This window comes from Taudactylus pleione, unplaced genomic scaffold (genome assembly GCF_031769625.1).
Source record: "Taudactylus pleione unplaced genomic scaffold, aTauple2 ptg000473l, whole genome shotgun sequence".
In the NCBI taxonomy this organism is placed as follows: Eukaryota; Metazoa; Chordata; class Amphibia; order Anura; family Myobatrachidae; genus Taudactylus; species Taudactylus pleione.
In genome coordinates, this window is record NW_028284875.1 from 12,059,135 (window position 1) to 12,078,366 (window position 19,232).

General features: G+C 48.2%; 1 protein-coding gene across 5 annotated transcripts in view; it reads left to right on the forward strand.

The window, feature by feature from the left end:
- The window catches only part of PHF10 (PHD finger protein 10), a 103,170-nt gene that overhangs the window by 18,104 nt on the left and 65,834 nt on the right, over window positions 1–19,232 (forward strand). For all 5 annotated transcript variants that reach the window (XM_088448982.1, XM_088448984.1, XM_088448985.1 and 2 more), the window contains exon 5: window positions 1,785–1,918. In XM_088448982.1, coding sequence (XP_088305108.1) covers window positions 1,785–1,918 — 134 coding nt within the window. The remainder of the gene's footprint in view (window positions 1–1,784; window positions 1,919–19,232) is intronic.

The following is a 19,232-nucleotide window of genomic DNA, read 5'->3' on the forward strand; positions in this document are numbered from 1 at the left end:
GAGCACTATTATCACTCGTTGTGAATGATAAAACTCGTTTATAAATAAGGCACTTAGAAAGTATTGCAAGCTATTTAAAATTTAGGGATTGATTTAGTAAATGAGATCCCATTGGATCCTTGTGTGATGTGAAAGTGCCTGCATCTTCAGATATTATAGAACTGTAAATATTGTCTATATTGATGCGTCCCATTGAGATGTAACGCACGAGGCTCCTTTGACTTATCAAGCATTCTAAAGACTAGAGAAGTTGCCTATAGCAACTAATCCGCTTCAAGTACATTCTATAAAATGATCACAGTAGAAGTGAATTGGTTGCTATAGGCTACTTCTCCACTATTTAGAAGGCTTGTTACTACTTCTCTCTTGCCCTTAATAGAAACTCCCCCTAAGCCTTACTCTTATGGTGCATACACACGCTCAGACTTGCTAGATGAACGATTTGACCAACTATTTCATGCACGATGAACGATTTCTGACAGTATTAAAATTAATGAAATCGGCCAAATCTGTCTGCAAACACAGTCGATGTCAGATATCGTTATCTGACATGCGGGAACACGCATCGTTGCTTGATGTATGTCCTACATGTTAAAGATATGAACTATTTTTACAATCGTTATCGTTCATATCTGTTAAGAAATCTGACCCTGTGTATGCACCATTAGATATACCAGAATCCATTTCCATCCAGACAGACAAAATGGCAGTCTGTTGAATGAGTAGGTCTGCAAGCAGACTTTGTGGCACCTTTTTATAGACAATAGAAATAAAAAGTAATTTATACCACATGTTCTTCATCTCTTTTATAATCCATTAGGGTCAAAGGGAAAATAAAATGTTATCATGGCGTGTACACAACTGTTCATGAGTGTAATACATTTCTGCATGTATGTATTAACCTTTGCTATAGCTCCAACATAATATGCAAAACTTTACAAGGAGTATTCAACCATTTACATCAGTCCCTGTTTCAGTGGAGCCCATGCCCAAGCACTGTGGGGTTGAAATGCTGGCCACAGTGCCACTCATGGAGAACCATCAGTCGCCATCACAGGCTGCCCTGCCATGTAATTGCGCAATGGAACTTTTTTTCTTACTTGGTGGGGGGAGGGGTCATAGACTGGGGGGAATATGGAGCTCCCAATGGAAACCTGAGCAAACATGGAGAGAATACACAGATAGGGCCCTGGGCTACACTGCTGTTTAAATTCAGTACCTACTATAACTGCATTTTATTATGTAGAAAAGTGGTCCTCTTAAAAGCATATTCAGTTTTTGTTTCAATCCCTACATCTTGGTTGAACTATTTTAAATACAAATATATTTTCTAAAATGTAATGCTTATTTCATGTTTAACTGTAGCAACTGTATTCGATTATATGTGTTGGTTAAAGAAAGTATGGTTGCAAGATAATTTAACAGAAACACAAATGCTTTCTGAATGGGTGGTCACTATGGTTACAATAACACAAGACTGCTTATTGTATTGAAGTAGTAACCACTATTATAGATTAGGGGGCAAATTTACTGCATGCTATCACTTCTCAGTGTGTTTAAGCAGGAAAGGTAAAACCGCAATATTATTCAAAGTAACACATGCCATGTACATTTCCTGCTTAAACACACTGAAAAGTGGTGGCTTGGTGAATGTACCCCCAAGAGTACCAATACAATAACGTAATGCATGTATATTCACTAGACTAAATCTTCCCACTCTTGGACAAACCTATTTCTCTTTGTCAATGCCTGGTTGGACTACTCTCCCCTTGCCATTTTCGAAGGTCTGACAGCTTTACGAAGCGATGAAGTAATTGACCTTATGATGAAGGAGTATCCAACCAAGCACGCGGAGTACTCTGTAATTCTTCAAGAAAAAGAGCGCCAACGCATTACTGACCATTACAAGGAATACTCGGTAAGTCATGCTGAAAACCATACACTAGTACTTTCATTTATGTAATTGTTATGAAAGGCATTGACCGTCCATTAGATCTGCTGGCTCCTTGTGCTGAGGTAAAAATTCCTTTCCACAATAAATTGCTTTGCTGAGTGACAACATCAGTATGTGGGCATCATTTAGCAGAGTTTGGTTGCAAAATGTTATACGTGTGATGATTCCTGTTGCATCTTTTCCCCTAATGATTGTAATTGAAGTAAAGAAACTAGTTTTAGATGTTTTTTTACATGTTTATTAATTTGCATAAAAATGTTTGCTTGGGTGTGGTCCGTCTTCTGGTGTCTGTATTTCTTACCCTGTGAGTTGCATTGTATCAGAGTTGCTGGATAGGTATATGACGGTGCTATAATTGACAGTCTGCTCCTGATTGGACGGCAGTGGTGCCCCTCCATACAGAGGTCATCTCTCTCTTCTAGCAATGCATATGTTTAGCCCTTCCTTCTGCCGCTACCTGTTGCAGTGGTGTGTTAGGATATGTTGAATAGGGCAAGCAGCTAGGACCAGAAGCATAGTGCAGTCAAAGTCTGGTGGATAGGATAGGAAGGAACTCCTCTTTAATCTGCTAATAATTGGTCACTGATATATGCTTACACATGAGATCTAGTGAAATCCAATTGCAATCACTGAAATAGAAATGTGTGACTATTGCTGGCCATACACTGGACGATTGATCACACGATTTGGGCAGTTTCTACATGTTGGACAGACCAATCATTTGAAAATAGTTGTATTTTGAGTCTTCTGCGACCCCGATGCGCGTCCCTGCTGTCATCTAGTTGGATCGCAGATCAGATGGTTTCGCAGAGAGATCTCAACTGATCGTGTAGGAATTGACACACAATATGTAATGTGATTGATCAAATCGTATGGTCTTATGTGAAATAGTTGCATTTTAAATACAAAATGTCCTGTATCTCAAGGGAAGAATTTTCAAGGGAAATCGTACAACTGATCTGACCAACTTTTGAATCTCACCGTGTATGGCCACCTTAAGTTTGCGCATGTGCCTTCTTGCATTTGTTGTAATGTCTTAACTAATGCAGGTCCTTTTGGATTTAACAGCAACTTTCCTATCTACAGAGAACCAACTTTGGTTTGTCCTCTCTTGAAAGAATGGCGTGTTTAGACGGTATGCTTGCTTAGATTTTCTCTCCATTTTCACACACAACTACCAAGCTAACCTGAGTGTGGCTTGCTCATAAAGCTTTTCAAGTCTTCCAACCACAAATCAATGTGTGATTTCTCAGTAAAGCACAATTAGTTAAGTGAATAATTTAAACATGTTACAGGTTTGTTATTCAGCCTCCAGATACAGGGGTGAGTGACAGCATGCCCCCTTTGGTGGGCGTGCCGGGGGCGTGGCTGCCAGACGGAGGCGTTCCCATGGGAACGCCTACCATCTGAGTCCGGCCCCACTGACATCACTAGTGATGTCAGTGGGAGTGATTTTGGCTCTGATAGAGCCAAAATCACTCCAGGGATTGGGTCACCGAGACCCTACCGCAGGGTCTCGTCGCAAGCCCGATGGCCGCGATGGTCTTGAGCATCGCGACCATCATCATGGACGCTCGCTATAGCTGTGGGTGGTAACCCACAGCTATGCGAGCGTCCATGAGGCCGCTCCAAGTTGAGGGAGGAGGGCCCTGATTCAGAGCGAGCGCCCTGGTCAGAGCGTTCGGCTCTGAATCAGGCCCGCAGTTAGTAAGCTAATAGTCTTTTGAGTAAATAAGACAGAATGTCGGAACAGATGTTCAATCTTCTATGGCAGCCGTTCAAGTGCACAGCTTCCCTTTTAAGTGAGGTAGAGACAGGTAGCTAAAAAATGCACCCATTTTGTATAAGATGTGGCTCCTCTTTTACTATGTCTTTTTCCTATCCTCTAGCATAGGTAGGTCAGGTACTGCTTGTTATTTATCTGTAGCGACAGTCTTGCCTTCTCTTTCTGTCTGGCATGCACCATCTGATGCTGCAAGCCAGGAATTGGCTGCCTAGGGAAGCATCATGCAGGCTAAGAATAGCTCTGAGCATTCCTCGAACCTAATACACATTACTAGGGCGTTCACAAGGAGGAAATGACATTTTGAAGCAAGATGGAGCCTGAGCCAGACCACAAACTCTAGACAGACATTAATTTGATCGTAATCTTCTAAGTTAGGAGTGTTTTCATATAGTGCAGCTCCATCCTGGTTATTTGTGGTTAATCACTGTATATTCCGTTTCATTAGTCTTCTAGAGCCTGTGGGAAAGACAAGGTAAATTTAAAACACAGGATAATAAAGTCTGTGCAACCTGTGATAAAAGTCGTCTTTTGTGTTAATTGCAGTTCTCATACTAAAGGAAAGTCAGCCTGCAGAACAGTTTGAAGAACTTGTAGCTTGGTTGAAAGAATCTTTTGTCAGTAATACCCCTTTTACACTGGAGCTAAAACCCGGGTTATTGAAGGGTTAACCCGGGCAGCTCCCTGGTGTAAAAGGGGAGAGGGTTGGATCACCGGGTCGAGTGACCCGGCAATCCAACCCAGGTAACTAGCAGGGTTTAACACGGGCGTAGCCGGTGAAACCCTGCTGTGAGAACTGCGCACTCCGGGTCACGATGACCTGGAGTGCGCTTCAAGCCGGCCGATTGGCCCGGCTTCAGTGGCGCTTGGAGATGACGTCATCTCCAAGCATCCACTTTCACACCGGGAAATGTGGCAGACCTGACTCTAGTGTGAGCGGCGCCGACTCGGGAATATCCCGAGTCGGCGCCGGCTAAATTCCGGGTCTGATCCGGATAGGAACTCTGTTCCAACTCCGGGTCAGACCCGGAATTTTCGTGGAAAAAGGGGTATTAATATGATCTCTCTTATAAACACAAACAATATCACATATAAGTATGGTTATAGAACAGTGGTTCCCAAACTTTCTTGGTTCATGGCACCCTTATGCTGGCCACACACATGGGCGATCTGCACACGATCAGCCGATGTATACGATTTCCCTTGAAACTCTCCCCGGCAGCTCTGCACACGATCTCCACATGATCTGCACACAATTTGGTGTCCAATCTTCATATGAGCTCTCCTGCATCCAGACTTTCATAGTGCATCACCTCCTAGATCGTCAGATCTCCCTACTGCATGGCAGATCTGACGATGCGATGTGCGACCAGCGGGGACGCGCATCGCATCATGATTGTGAGTGGGGACTCACAATTTACTGACGATTTGGCCATATTTTACACGATTTGTCCTCACGATTCGACAAAATCGGTTAAAAAAATCGCCATGTGTGTGTGGTCAACTTGAGTGTCCCAGATTATTTTTTCATGGCAGCCCTAGATGCCACTGGTACACAGGGGTCAGACCGTAGTCCCCATTGATGAAAATAGGAACTGTGGTCTGCAGTGGTAATACACTCTGGGTTGTATTCAATTAGTGGCGATAAGATCGGCTGTATATCGGTCAATCATCAACCGATTATCGGCCGATTCTATTGCACCCGCAATAATTTATCGCACTTTTACAGTGAGACATGTTTTCTCCATCTCAGACCTGGAGAAAAAAAATGGAAAAGGCCTATTTTTGCCTAAAAAAATTGTTTTTCTAATTCAGAACCCACTGGACACCCTCACCCCCCCCCCCCTCCCTCCCAATGATACATTTTTTTGTAAATTGCGTACTTTGATGAAGAAGTACCGTGCAAATTTTTGTTGGAAACAAAAAACCCAGTTGATAATGGTTTCCAAGTATTGGGTCTGGTTTTTCGGAGGGGCCGTATGGATGCGACAAGTGTTTTAAACATTGCACGTGGCCGCAGCAGGCGTTTTTCTAACGGTGGTTTGTGAAGGGCACAGGGGAAAGGTAGGTACTGGGGGGTAAATGATAGAAGTAAGTAGAGGGACAGATATAATAGAAGTAATTTGAGGCAAAGGAGGAAAAATAAAGGCCAATCTCACACAAAGATAAGACACATGGACCCTGGGGTGATATTGAGTCATATATTGGGGGCTGGATGGGCATGGTGATATACATACTGGGGGGGGGGGGGTGGGCAGACATATAAACATACACTGGGGCTTGGGTGGGACATAGTGAAACACACACACTGGCTCCTGGGGTGGGGATATGATGATACACACACTGGGGCTTATGGGGGACATGGTGGCACACGCACTGGGACCTGGGGTGGGTGAAGGGGGCATGGTAACACACACTGGCCACCTGATGGGGATACATGGTGACACACATGCCGGGGCCAGGGGACAATTACTACATAGTGACATACACACTTGGGCCTGAGTGGTTAGGCATGATGACACATGCTTTAGCCTGTGGAAGAAAGGGAGACAGCTGTACAGTGAGGTACTATAGGAAGCTGTGGAGCTCCACATAGAGAGCACAGCAACTGCAGAGGAAGCGGTGCACCCCTATGGAAACCGAGATTAGGGTCATCATAGTACAGAAAGCGGGCGGGGTAATCCATCACTGTCAGAGCCCGCCCCCATTCTGCATTGCCACTCCTGCTCTGCCAACACCACGCCCCTACATGCAGGCACCGATCACCCAAGCCCCCTATGGATGAAAGTGGACCCCCTCAGCTGCGGCAACCTCGTGAGTGCTCTGCAGCACCCCAGGGTGCTGCGGCACACCGTTTGAGACGCTCTTATAAAAGATAGATTTTCCCTTTCAGAATTAGATTCTTCAGTTTTATTGGATTCTTCTACACTATGTAGACAAGTGATTGGACACCCCCGTGCAAATGAAATGCATACCATTGCACATGTGTTCCAAATGGCAGTTTTCGACAAGAACACTACGTAGGGTGGCCCAAGCACTTGCAGTTAAATGGAAACAACAAATGTTTTTTATCACAACGACAATAACCTTTGTCATGTTTCCAGGGCGATGCTGGACTGGTATACATAATTTTCTGGTACCCAGAGGGACTGGCCAGTTCAGAGTCCAGATCTTAACCCCATTGAGAACCTCTGGGATAAATTGGAGCGACGGGTGCGTTCTATGCCGACTCTACCTTCTTCAGTGTCCCTGTACTTAAGGCGGAATGGCAAATCATACCGCCTGCTGTTGTCCAGGAACTTGTGGACAGTTTGCCAAGAAGGGTGTCTGCAGTAATCACTGCACGTGGTGGACCTACAAAGTATTGACGTCAATAAAATCTTGTTGATCTATTTGCTGTCTGTGTCCAGTCACTTTTGTCTGCATGTAGTACTGATTCTGAGGTAAATGAAGGAAGACATTGGAGGTTTAATCTAGATAAAGTAAATTGTTGCTTAAACTTGTACAGTATACATTCATGGAAATGAATGAGGCATTCATGTGTCTGCAAAAATCCTTTTGAGGAGCATAGTCATATAAATAGTCTTACTACTACATTAGGTAGTGAAAGATATTAGTCCATAAGGAATAATAGGCACAGGTGGAAATGTGTCAGTCTAATGATAAAATATTACAGTGCATCTGTTTCTTCAATAGAGACTGCTATAGTTTGCATGCCTATTAGAACTATAATTCATCTTGCAGTTGGGAGGTCCTCTTAGAGACCCCATTAATATGAAGATAGAGAGTTCTTTTCAGAATCTTCATATTTCTTTAGGAAAAAAATTTAAATCTGGTATCGCCATGGCCTCAGCGGCCAGAGCCCTCCGATAGGGCGAGACATTCCATAGCGGACATCCAGGAGAAGGTAAATAGGCATTTTGTTTAGATAGACAGACAAGCAGTAAATACTGATAGAGCGCTAATTGGGATTAATTTCCATATATAAGGAGCAGCTGTATATGTGAGGGTAGTCAGTCCTCAAAATGGAAAAAACATGATAACAGCGCTCAAATAGTAAAAAAATATATTTAATGGCTACTAAAAAGCATATAATTGCATTCAATACATAGAATCAAAATTACATAATTAAAAAGCAATCATCCACCAGTAATTAGTCTCATCCATAAATGCTCGGAGGCATATTTGTAATCCCACAATGGTTATAGTTAATGTGCTGTTGTGTTTAGTCCAGACCAAATGGTTACCAAGTCCAGTTTCCAATTGTAAAATGGGGTCCTAATTAGCAAAGCTGGCAGGCTTCTGCATGGATCCGGTCCCCTGGGCAAAGGTATGGCAGTAAGCTGGTGCAACTGGAAAGTACGCTAGATACCAAATGGATAGCACTCCTATGGCTGAGAAGAGTGGTGAAGAGATGGGCAACCAGTCTCTGACGCGTTTCACTGTGTCCAAATCGCAGCTTTATCAAAGGTGGTTGTATGGTTGCTGTAAAGACTTTTTTATAGTGAAATTCCAAGAAATATGGGACTCCTACAAAGAGGGGTATAATTTCGGCGTGAAGCTTCTTTAGACACCTTTTGATTCTTCAGCAAGGTCTATTGTATCAGTAGTGGCTAGAAGAGCCCTCTCAGCAGCAGAAGCCCACTCCACGAATATTTTAGCTAATCCCCCATTGGAAAGGGCTACTCTATATTAGAAAAACTCTACTCAATAATACTTTTGAGGGAAATCAAGCAGGTTGCCACAGTCTAAATATGATCATCCTCCATCACATCAGCAATTCAAAGCCACAAGAAGCTGTAAACCATTAAGACAACAGGGCGAATTCTCCTTCTCCGTCTTGACCACATTTGTGAGCTTTCAAGATTAAAGAAGACAAGCAAAATCGAAGATTGTCATAACGAGTCGCCGCTGGGCCAAGATATGGTCATATTTGGATGACATCCTAGTTATGGGAAGTCCGAAGTATGCTTTTAAGTGCCAGTACAATGCAAGTGATAACCGTTTTGCAGAAGCATATATTATGAACAGGAGAAAGTCAATTAATTTCCTCAAATAGCATACAAAACAAGGTAACTGTCAGAGGAAAGGGTTCTCAAAATACAATACTTGGTACATCAACTACAGATCCATCAGTGAAATGTACTAAGGGAAGTGCTTTAACTGTTCAGCAATGTTTTTCTCCACCATAGGTGTGTTTCCCTGGGAGAGATTGCAGATGCTCAGTCTTCAGCTTGAATAAGTAACCCTGCGGGATCACAAGCAGGCCTCTATAGATCACAACATTCTAAATAGCCACCAAGAGGTTTCGCTCCTAGTGGTAAAACCCAAAATGAAAGACTCACGAAATGGGCAGAGTAGCTAATACTGATGAAAAGCTACCATTGCTTTGTGCTGTGGAGCTCATCTCTTGACAAAGAAAAAAAATTGCAGAAATGTGCTGGAAAGATATTTAACAGTTCCATCAATAAGCATCAGAATATTCTCATACAGTAAGAGAGTGGTGGCCTTCATAAATCTCCAGGAAAGTACCAGAAGCAAAGCTATGATGTGAAGGATGCAAAACTGCCATCTTGGCAGAGTGAAACCAAAAGTCACTTTTCAGCATTCCATGTTACAGTCAAGGCGAATGCAGTGGCTGATTATTTGAACCAATGTCAAGCTGTTCCAGGGGAATGGTCACTACATTGGGAAGTCTTCCACTTACTGATATATTTGTGTTGAGAGCGAAATCTGGGTCCTGGCTTGTAGCCATGAAGTCTAATATGGTAGGCCCAAAGTCCAAGGGTCAAATGCAGTGGATGCATTGCCAATCCCATTCAGGCATCAGCTAGCCCAGGTCTTCCCTTTATTTCCTCTCTCATCCCTCCCATACTGAAAAAGGTAAAGAGAATGTAGACGTGCTAGCAATCCTTCCATTTTGGCGACCATATCCCCCCAAAAGTTCTCCAATAAACATCCCTTGTTATTGAAACTTATGTTTATGGGCTTGTTGATGCCTATTCATTTAGCATATACGATTACTGCTGTAACCCCATACATTGGCTGCCTCCATTCCAAGAAGGTGAAATGCACAGCTAGCAATGTAGCAGTTTATTGGTGTTCAAATTTGATTTTGCTTGCCATAAATTAAAACTGTTAAAGTGCATTGTCCTGCATACATTCAGCTTAGAATGTATTATATATAAACCTAGTTCAAGCTTTTGTAACTGTATATTATTCTGTGTAATATTTTATGAGACTATTAAAACAAGAAAACTATCATTTAAATAGTTGTTACTGTTGTTGTGTAATATGTCTCCTTTTTAGTGGTATGTGTTCTGTAAAGATATCACCATTGTTGTTCTGTAAAGATATCACCATTGTTAGTATGTGTTCTGTAAAGATATCACCATTGTTAGTATGTGTTCTGTAAAGATATCACCATTGTTAGTATGTGTTCTGTAAAGATATCACCATTGTTAGTATGTGTTCTGTAAAGATATCACCATTGTTAGTATGTGTTCTGTAAAGATATCACCATTGTTAGTATGTGTTCTGTAAAGATATCACCATTGTTAGTATGTGTTCTGTAAAGATATCACCATTGTTAGTATGTGTTCTGTAAAGATATCACCATTGTTGCTGATCTTTCAAAAAATACAAATATGTTCAGAGGAAAGTCAACTAAATTGCTGCTTTACTTTCATCTATAAATCAAAAGTTGTAAACTAAAATTTTCTGTTCAGGTCTCTCACATGTTCCAAGTCACTGACTCCTTAAACAAAGTGCTATTTTGGCAAAAGTGTATATGGCAGTGTATCAGGCTTTTTCTACATCAGGTTCCATAGGGTATCCACAGGACACCTTGGGTATAGGTGATGACGTCAGGCATCGGGCACCATAGAGTTAAAGTTTTCAGCCTCCCAGGATGCACTAGGGTCCCCCTCCTATACCCCGCCCCCGAGCCAAGGCATCTCAGTTTCGTTGGTGCCCTGCTCGGAGTCGGATGCACCTGTTTAGAGGGGGGCTAAGATTAGCCCCTGAAGTTTCTTCGCAAGCAGCTGTGGCTGCTCATCTGGAAGTACAGCATGGACAGTCAAGGCTGACGTCCATGCTGTCTTCCCTACACCCACGCCGGTACCAGAACGCCGGTACTGATCCGGGGATGCTGGTAAGCATCTGGGGTTACAGCTAGCGGTGACCCCAGATGTTTGGGACCATGGCCGGATTCAAGGGGGCAGTAGGTAAGCAGCGGGGTCCCGCGGTGGGTCCCTGCTGAGTACATGGTCCAGAGTCCCCAGGCAGGGGGCTCCCTGGGGACTGGCTGCAGCGTGGAGCCAGGCAACTAACCTGCACTTCCACTACCCCCCTGGGGCAGCGGACCGCGGCTGAGCGGTAGCGCTGCGGCGTCCCAGGGGTTAATTGCATGCCAGGGGAGCGCGCTTTCCCTGTACACAGCCGGCGCATCCCCCACTGCACACAGCCCTCTCTGCATCTGCTGACTGGCCCTGTGGCAGCGCTCCTCCCCCAGGCCGGCCTCCTCTCTGCTCCTTGGTGGCCATCTTTTGCTGGAAGCATGGTGAGCGCTGCTGGACGCTGATGATCGGTGGCATCGCGGTCTGGGTCCCCCGACATACATCTCCTCCGTTAGTTACAGGTCTGTGTATGCAGCGCTGTGTCCTACCAGGCTCTGTGTCTGCGTAGTTGAGGATCAGCGCTGATAGTGCAGGAATTGATTTCTTTGCATTGTATGTGACTTCTGCTAGCGTCTGCTGCCTGTACTTTCACTTTCTGCTGTCAGCCATTTCACTGTCCCTGCTCTTCTTCTGCTAAAGCCCTTGCGGTGCGGTGATTGCAGGGTGGTTCTCCCACTATACTAACAAGTATCAGTGAGAGGGGTCACATACTTACCATCATGTCTGAGAGTGACTTTCCTCTCCAGCTTATTTGTACTACATGCAAGGTACCAATAGCGGAGGGGGAGGGTAACACGGAGGGGCATGTCGACAGTGTTATTTATTGGCGCGGCCAATTACTGTCACGGCTCCGGTACAGGAGCCGCCCTGGGCTTGTTTCGCCAAAGCGCTTACAACCCTCGTGGGCCAGTTAGCTCCGCAGCCTGCGTTCCCACAGATGGGATTGTCCCAGCAGTCATTGGTGTCGTCACCCATGCAGGGTTTCCCGAGACAACTGATGGTACCCCACAGTCTCCCTATTTCCCCTCCTCAGGTCTCTCAGGAGCCTGCGTGGGTTAATTCACTGACAAGTTCTGTACAGCATTTGTCGGACGTGTTACAAGGGGAGTCTGTGTTGCGGCCACATAAGCGGCCGGTGGCGCCTGTGTCCGCTCCTTATGAGGATGATGACGTGACGACCGATGATGGGGAGATTCTGGATCTTTCTGACAAAGAACCTCTCCGTTCGAAAGAGTCGGACGCTAAGTCCAAGGTTTATATTCCTGGACTTATTCGGGCAGTCCTCACAGCTTTAGTGATTGAGGATGAAGATCCTCCGGTGTCCAAGTCAAAATATGCCTTTTTTAAGGATATTAAGGGTGACGCCACAGTGTTTCCTCTTTCGGGTCAATTAGTGGACCATTTAGAGGAGGCGTGGAAACACCCTGGCAAACGGTATCAGCCTCAGAGACGCTTGGCGGTGGCTTATCCATTTGCGGACATATATTTTTCTAAGTGGTAATCCCCTCCACAGGTGGATTCTCATGTGACACGCCTAGTCCGAAGTGCCACATTGCCCATACCCACCATGTCCTCCTTGAAGGATGCTACGGACCGTAAGGTGGAGATCTGCCTAAAGTCCATTTATTACCTTGCAAGGGGGGGGGGGGCATCCAGACCGGCTATGGCCGTATGTTGGGTAGCCAGAGCTATGGAGCGCTGGGCTGATAGTTTGGAGGCGTCTTTGGATTCCGACTGTTCGGCTGAACAGACCGAGTTGATAGGCAATCTCCCAGATTCGGCCACTTATATCGATGAAGCGGCCTTGGATATCAGTACCCTGACTTCTCGGATTTCTTCGGCAGCTGTGGCTGCTCGTCGCACCTTATGGTTGTGATCTTGGAAGGCGGGTGCTGATTCCAAGAAGGGCTTGGAAGCTTTGCCTTTTTAATGGAGAAGTCCTATTTGGTCCGCATCTGGACAAAATTGTAGCCACGCTGGCGGCAGCCAAATCGGCATGTCTCCCGTCTGCTGTGGTTCCTTCCAGTTCAGGTACGTCATCCTTTCGGCCTTACAGGGCACAGGGTAGGCCTAAGGCACAATCTTTTCCCCGACAGGCTGGCCCCAAAAAATCGGCCAAGCCCCAGAAACAGGCCTGGAGTACCAGACGTCCGGCCCCTAAGCCAGATGACAAACCTGCGGCCTGACGGTCCGGGCCTCCCTTTGGGGGATCCCAAAGTGGGAGGCCGCCTGCTGCAGTTCGCCCAGTGTTGGTCGGTTACCACGACAGACACTTGGGTTCAAGAGGTGGTTTCGCACAGGCCCCCATCCCGATTCTTCACCACGGGTCTTCCATCAGACCGGAACAAAGCCATGGAACTGCAGAAGGTTTTGCACACTATGCTCCAGGCTGGAGTTATAGTGCCTGTTACATTCTCCCAGAGGGGCCAGGGTTTCTATTCCAATCTATTTTTGGTGCAGAAACCCAATGGGTCGTACCGTCCGATCCTCAACCTCACAGCTCTCAACAAGTCCTTGCGGGTGCCGAGGTTTCGGATGGAGACCCTACAGTCCATCATTCTGGCGCTGGAACCTGGGGATTACATGTTGTCGTTGGACATACAGGACGCTTACCTGCATGTCCCTATTCTTTTACGCCATCACCAGTTCCTCATGATTTCAATCCGCAACGATCACTTCCAGTTCCAGGCGTTACCTTTTGGCCTGGCGACAGCACCACGTGTGTTCACCAAGGTTATGGCGGTCATGGCGGCTTCCCTGCGGCTGCAGGGAGTCCGCCTGTTGCTGTACCTGGACGACCTTCTGTTGGTAGCAGGATCTCCAGAGCTCCTTCTACGTCACTTGGACCTGACGATTGCGGTACTGCACCGGCACGACTGGTTAATAAACTGGCAGAAGTCCACCCTGATCCCGTCTCAGAGGATTCTGCACCTCGGAGCCTTATTGGACTCCGGACAGCAAAGGATCTTTGTGACGGGGGAAAAGATCTCTGCCTTACAGTTGAGGGTGCGCAGTTGTCTGCAGAGTCGCCGGGTGTGTCTGCATTCGGCGATGAGGTTACTGGGCTCCATGGTGTCAGTATTCGACATGGTGGAATATGCCCAGTTTCACTCCAGACCTCTGCAGCAATTGATCCTGTCCAAATGTAATGGACTGCCTCAGAGTCTCAAGTCCCAGACGATGGTGCTCACTCCGGAGGTTCGCCTGTCCCTAGCCTGGTGGCTGCAGACGACCCATCTCAACAAGGGTCGTCCATTCTGGATGGCGAACTGGGTCCTGTTGACAACGGACGCCAGCCTTCGGGGCTGGGGAGCTGTCACGGGTCCACACTTGTTTCAGGGCAGATGGACTCAGGCGGAAGAGGAGCTTCCGATAAACATCTTGGAACTCCGCGCCGTTTTCAATGCTCTCCAGCAGGCACAGCGGGTTCTCCAAGGTCACCCCGTGCAGTTCCAGTCAGACAACGCCACCACCGTGGCCTACATAAATCTGCAAGGAGGAACCCGAAGTCGGGCGGCACTCGTAGAGGTGTCCCGCATCCTGGTCTGGGCGGAGCGCAATCTCCTGGCCATATCAGCAGTATTCATCCCAGGAGTTCTCAACTGGGAGGCGGACTTTTCATCATGGGGGAATGGTCTTTGCACCAAGACGTCTTTCAACTTCTGGTGGACAGGTGGGGTCTTCCAGAGATCGACCTCATGGCGTCACTGCACAATAACAAGTTGCCGGTGTACGGGTGTCACACAAGAGACATGTTCCGGTTTGCTTATCTCTTTCCTTCGTTTTCCCTTCTTCCACGGGTAATCTGGAAATTCAAACAGGAAGGAGGGACGCTCCTGTTGATAGCTCCCGCATGGCCCAGGCGGCACTGGTTCTCAGACCTTTCGGGGTCTGTCCGTGGACAGTCCACTTGCGGTTGCTGCTACGACCGTACCTTCTGCCACAGGGTCCTTGTCTTCACCCGGACCTGACCCAGCTGTCTTTGATGGCGTGTCTATTGAGACGGCCATGTTAAGGTCCAGGGGGTTTTCCAGCTCTGTAGTACGGACTATGTTAAGAGCTCTGAAGCCTTCTTCTGCAAGAATACACCATCGTTTGTGGCATACGTTCTTCCAGTGGTGTCGGCCGAGAGGTTATGCACCTCGGGAGTTCCGTCTGTCTAGAGTGTTGGCTTTCCTACAGGCGGGACTGGACCATGGACTTTGCCTTGCTTCTCTGAAGGTACAGGTGTCTGCCCTGTCTGTCTGGTTCCATCGTAGGATTGCTGCAATCCCTGATGTGCGCACCTTTATGCAAGGTGTTCTCCGAATTCAGCCACCTTTTGTTCCACCGGTGGCGCCTTGGGATTTAGCTGTGGTCCTGAGGGCTCTCCAGGGACCGCCGTTTGAACCACTGGGCTCAGTGGACCTTAAATGGCTTACAGCTAAAACAATATTCCTTCTGGCCATTGCTTCGGCCAGACGTGTTTCTGACTTAGGGGCTCTCTCTTGTAGACCCCCTTTTCTGATTTTTCATAGGAACAGGGCGGTGCTGCGCACTCGTCCTGGTTTCCTTCCCAAAGACGTTTCGAGTTTCCACATCAAGGAGGAAATCTTTGCCGGCTTTTAACTCACCTGACCTTTCCGTGGGTGAGGCCACTTTGGATGTTGTGCGGGCCTTAAGGATTTATGTTGACCGCACTTCTTCGTTTAGGAAGTCGGACGCCTTGTTTGTCCTCTATGGCTTCCGTAAAAAGCGTTGGCCTGCTTCAAAGCAGACTTTGGCAGGCTGGATTCGTATGGCCATTTCAGAAGCATATCTTAATGAAGACCTTCCGGTTCCTTCCTCTGAGGGCTCATTCCACTAGGTCTGTGGGTCCTTTGTGGGCAGCTCGACGTGGTGCCTCTGCAGTCCAGATCTGCAAGGCTGCCATGTGGTCCTCTGTCCATACCTTTGTGAGGTATTATGCGTTTTGACACCTTTTGCCTCTCAGGATGCTTCCTTCGGGCGGCGGATTCTCCTTTCAGCACAGGAGCGTCCCCACCCTTAAAGGCTTCTGCTTTGGGACATCCCCAAGGTATCCTGTGGATACCCTATGGACCCTGATGTAGAAAATATGAGATATGGTAAGAACTTACCTTTGTTATCTCTCTTTCTACGAAGTCCATAGGGTTCCACAGGACTCCCGTCCTGTCGCACCTGTGCTGCAGATGGGCTTTACTCTGGTCACCGGTTTTTCCGTCTCCCTCTGGTGAGAATCTGATTCTGTGTGTGTGTCCAGATCTTTCTTCTCTCTCTTCCTTCTCCTCCTCCGGCCTATGGCTTGGTACGTAACTGAGATGCCTTGGTTCGGGGGCGGGGTATAGGAGGGGGACCCTAGTGCATCCTGGGAGGCTGAAAACTTAACTCTATGGTGCCCGATGCCTGACGTCATCACCTATACCCAAGGTATCCTGTGGAACCCTATGGACTCCGTAGAAATAGAGATAACAAAGGCAAGTTCTAACCATATCTCATATTTCTACTTCAGGGTCCATAGGGTATCGACAGGATACCTTGGGGGTATAGGTGTGACGTCAGTCATCGGGCACCAAAGAGTTAAGCTTTCAGCCTACCAGGATGCACTAGGTCCCCCTCCTATACCCCGCCCCCGAGCCAAGGCACCTCAGTTTCGTTTGGTGCCGGGCCGGAGTCGGGTGCACCTGTCGGAGTGGGGGCTACAAGAGCCCCTGAAGCTTTCTTCTATGCAGCTGTGGCTGCACATCTGGATGTACAGCATGGACAGTCAGTCCTGACGTCCATGCTGTCTTCCCTACACCCCCACCGGTACCAGAACGCCGGTACCGATCCGGGGATGCTGGTGAGCATCTGGGGTCACAGCTAGCGGTGACCCCAGATGTTCCGGACCATGGCCGGATTCAAGGGGGACAAAGGTAAGCAGCGGGGTCCCGCGGTGGGTCCCTGCTGGTCACATGGTCCTAAGTCCCCAGACAGGGGGCTCCCTGGGGACTGGCTGCAGCGTGGAGCCAGGCGACCAACCTGCGCTTCCACTACCCTCTGGGACAGCGGACCGCAGCAGAACGGTAGCGCTGCGGCGTCCCAGGGGTTAAATGCATGCCAGGGGAGAGCGCCTTCCCTGTCTCACAGCCGGCGCCTCCCCCGCTGCACACAGCCCTCTCTGCACGCTGCCGACTGGTCCTGTGGCAGCGCTCCTCCCCCAGGCCAGCCTCCTCTCTGCTCCTCGGCGGCCATCTTCTATGACACATGGTGAACGCTGCTGGAAGCCTGGACGGAAGCATCGTGGTCTGGGTCCCTCCCGCATACCTCTCCTCCGATTTGGGTCAGGTCTGTGTATGCTGCGCTGTGTCCTACCAGGCCTTGTGTCTGTGTAGTTGAGTGATCAGCGCTGTTAGTGCAGGAATTGATTTTTCTTTGCATTGTATGTGACTGTGCTAGCGCTGCTGCCTGTAACTTTTCTTCTAACTGTCAGCTTTATTACTGTCCCTGTTCTTTCTGCTAAGCCCTTGCGGTGCGGTGCTGCAGGGTGGTCTCTCGCCTTTTTAATATATAATTGGTGAGAGGGGTCACATTCTTTGTACCATCATGTCTGAAAGTGATTTTCCCCTCCGGCTACAGTGTACCACGTGTAAAGTACCGTTAGCGGAGGGGGAGGGTAGCGCGGAGGGCCTCTGCCGGCAGTGTTTGTCCATGGCGCGGCCTCTTGCGGTTACAGCACCGGTACAGGAGCCGCCCTGGGCTTGTTTCGATCAGGCGCTTACAGCCTTAGTGGGCCAGTTAGCTCCGCAGCCCGCGTTTACACCGATGGGTTTGTCCCAGCAGTCAGTGGTGTCGTCACCCATGCAGGGTTTCCCACGACAATTGGTGGTACCCTACAGTCTCCCTATTTCCCCGCTCCCGGTTTCTCCGGAGCCAGCGTGGGTTAACTCCCTGACGAGTTCTGTACAGCACTTGTCGGATGTGTTGCAAGGGGAGTCTGTGATGCGGCCACCTAAACGGCCGGTGGCGTCTCTGTCGGCTCCTTATGAGGATGACGAGGGGACGTCTGATGATGGGGAGATTCTGGATCCTTACGATCAGGAACCTCTCCATACTAAGGACGCTGATGCTAAGTCCGAGGTATATATTCCTGGACTTATTCGGGCGGTCCGCACAGCCTTGGTGATTGAGGACGAAGTTCCCCCAGCGGCTAAATCTAAGTATGCCTTTTTCAAGGATGTGAAGGGCGATGCCACAGTCTTTCCTCTTTCGGGTCAGTTAGTGGACCATTTAGAGGAGGCGTGGAAACAGCCTGGCAGAAGATACTAGCCGCAGAGGCGTCTGGCGGTGGCTTATCCGTTCGCGGATAATTATTTTGCAAAGTGGGAATCCCCTCCACAGGTGGATTCTCACGTGACCCGTCTTGTCCGTAGTGCCACATTGCCGATGCCATCCATGTCCTCCCTTAAGGATGCTACGGACCGCAAGGTGGAGATCTGCCTGAAGTCCTCTTATTCCCTTGCGGGGGGGGGCAGCACGGCCGGCTATGGCCATTTGCTGGGTTGCCAGAGCGATGGAGCGCTGGGCGGATTCATTAGAGGCATCTTTTGATTCCGACTGTCCCACTGTTACCTTTTGGCCTGGCGACAGCACCACGTGTTTTCACCAAGATGATGGCGGTCATGGCGGCTTCTCTGCGGCTGCAGGGAGTCCGCATGTTGCCGTACTTGGACGACCTTTTATTGGTGGCAGGATCTCCAGAGCTCCTACGCCACTTGGTCCTGACCATTGCGCTACTGCAACTGCACGGCTGGATAATCAACTGGCAGAAGTCCACTCTAATCCCGTCTCGGAGGATTCTGCACCTCGGAGCCTTATTGGACTCTGAACAGCAGAGGATCTTTGTGACGGAGGAAAAGATCTCTGCTTTACAGTCGAGGGTGCGCAGTTGTCTGCTCAGCCGCCGGGTGTCTCTACTCTTGGCGATGAGGTTACTGGGCTCCATGGTGTCGGTGTTCGACATGGTGGAATATGCCCAGTTTCACTCCAGACCTCTGCAGCACCTGATTCTGTCCAAGTGGAACGGGCTGCCTCAGTCTCTGAAGTCCCAGACGATTGTGCTCACCCCGGAGGTTCTCCTGTCCCTCGCCTGGTGGTTACAGACGACCCATCTCAGCGGGGGACGTCCGTTCTGGGTTCCAAATTGGGTCCTGTTGACAACGGACGCCAGTCTTCGGGGCTGGGGAGCAGTTTCGGGTCCACACTTGTTCCAGGGCAGGTGGACTTCGACAGAAGCGGAGCTTCCAATCAATATCTTGGAACTCCGTGCGGTCTTCAATGC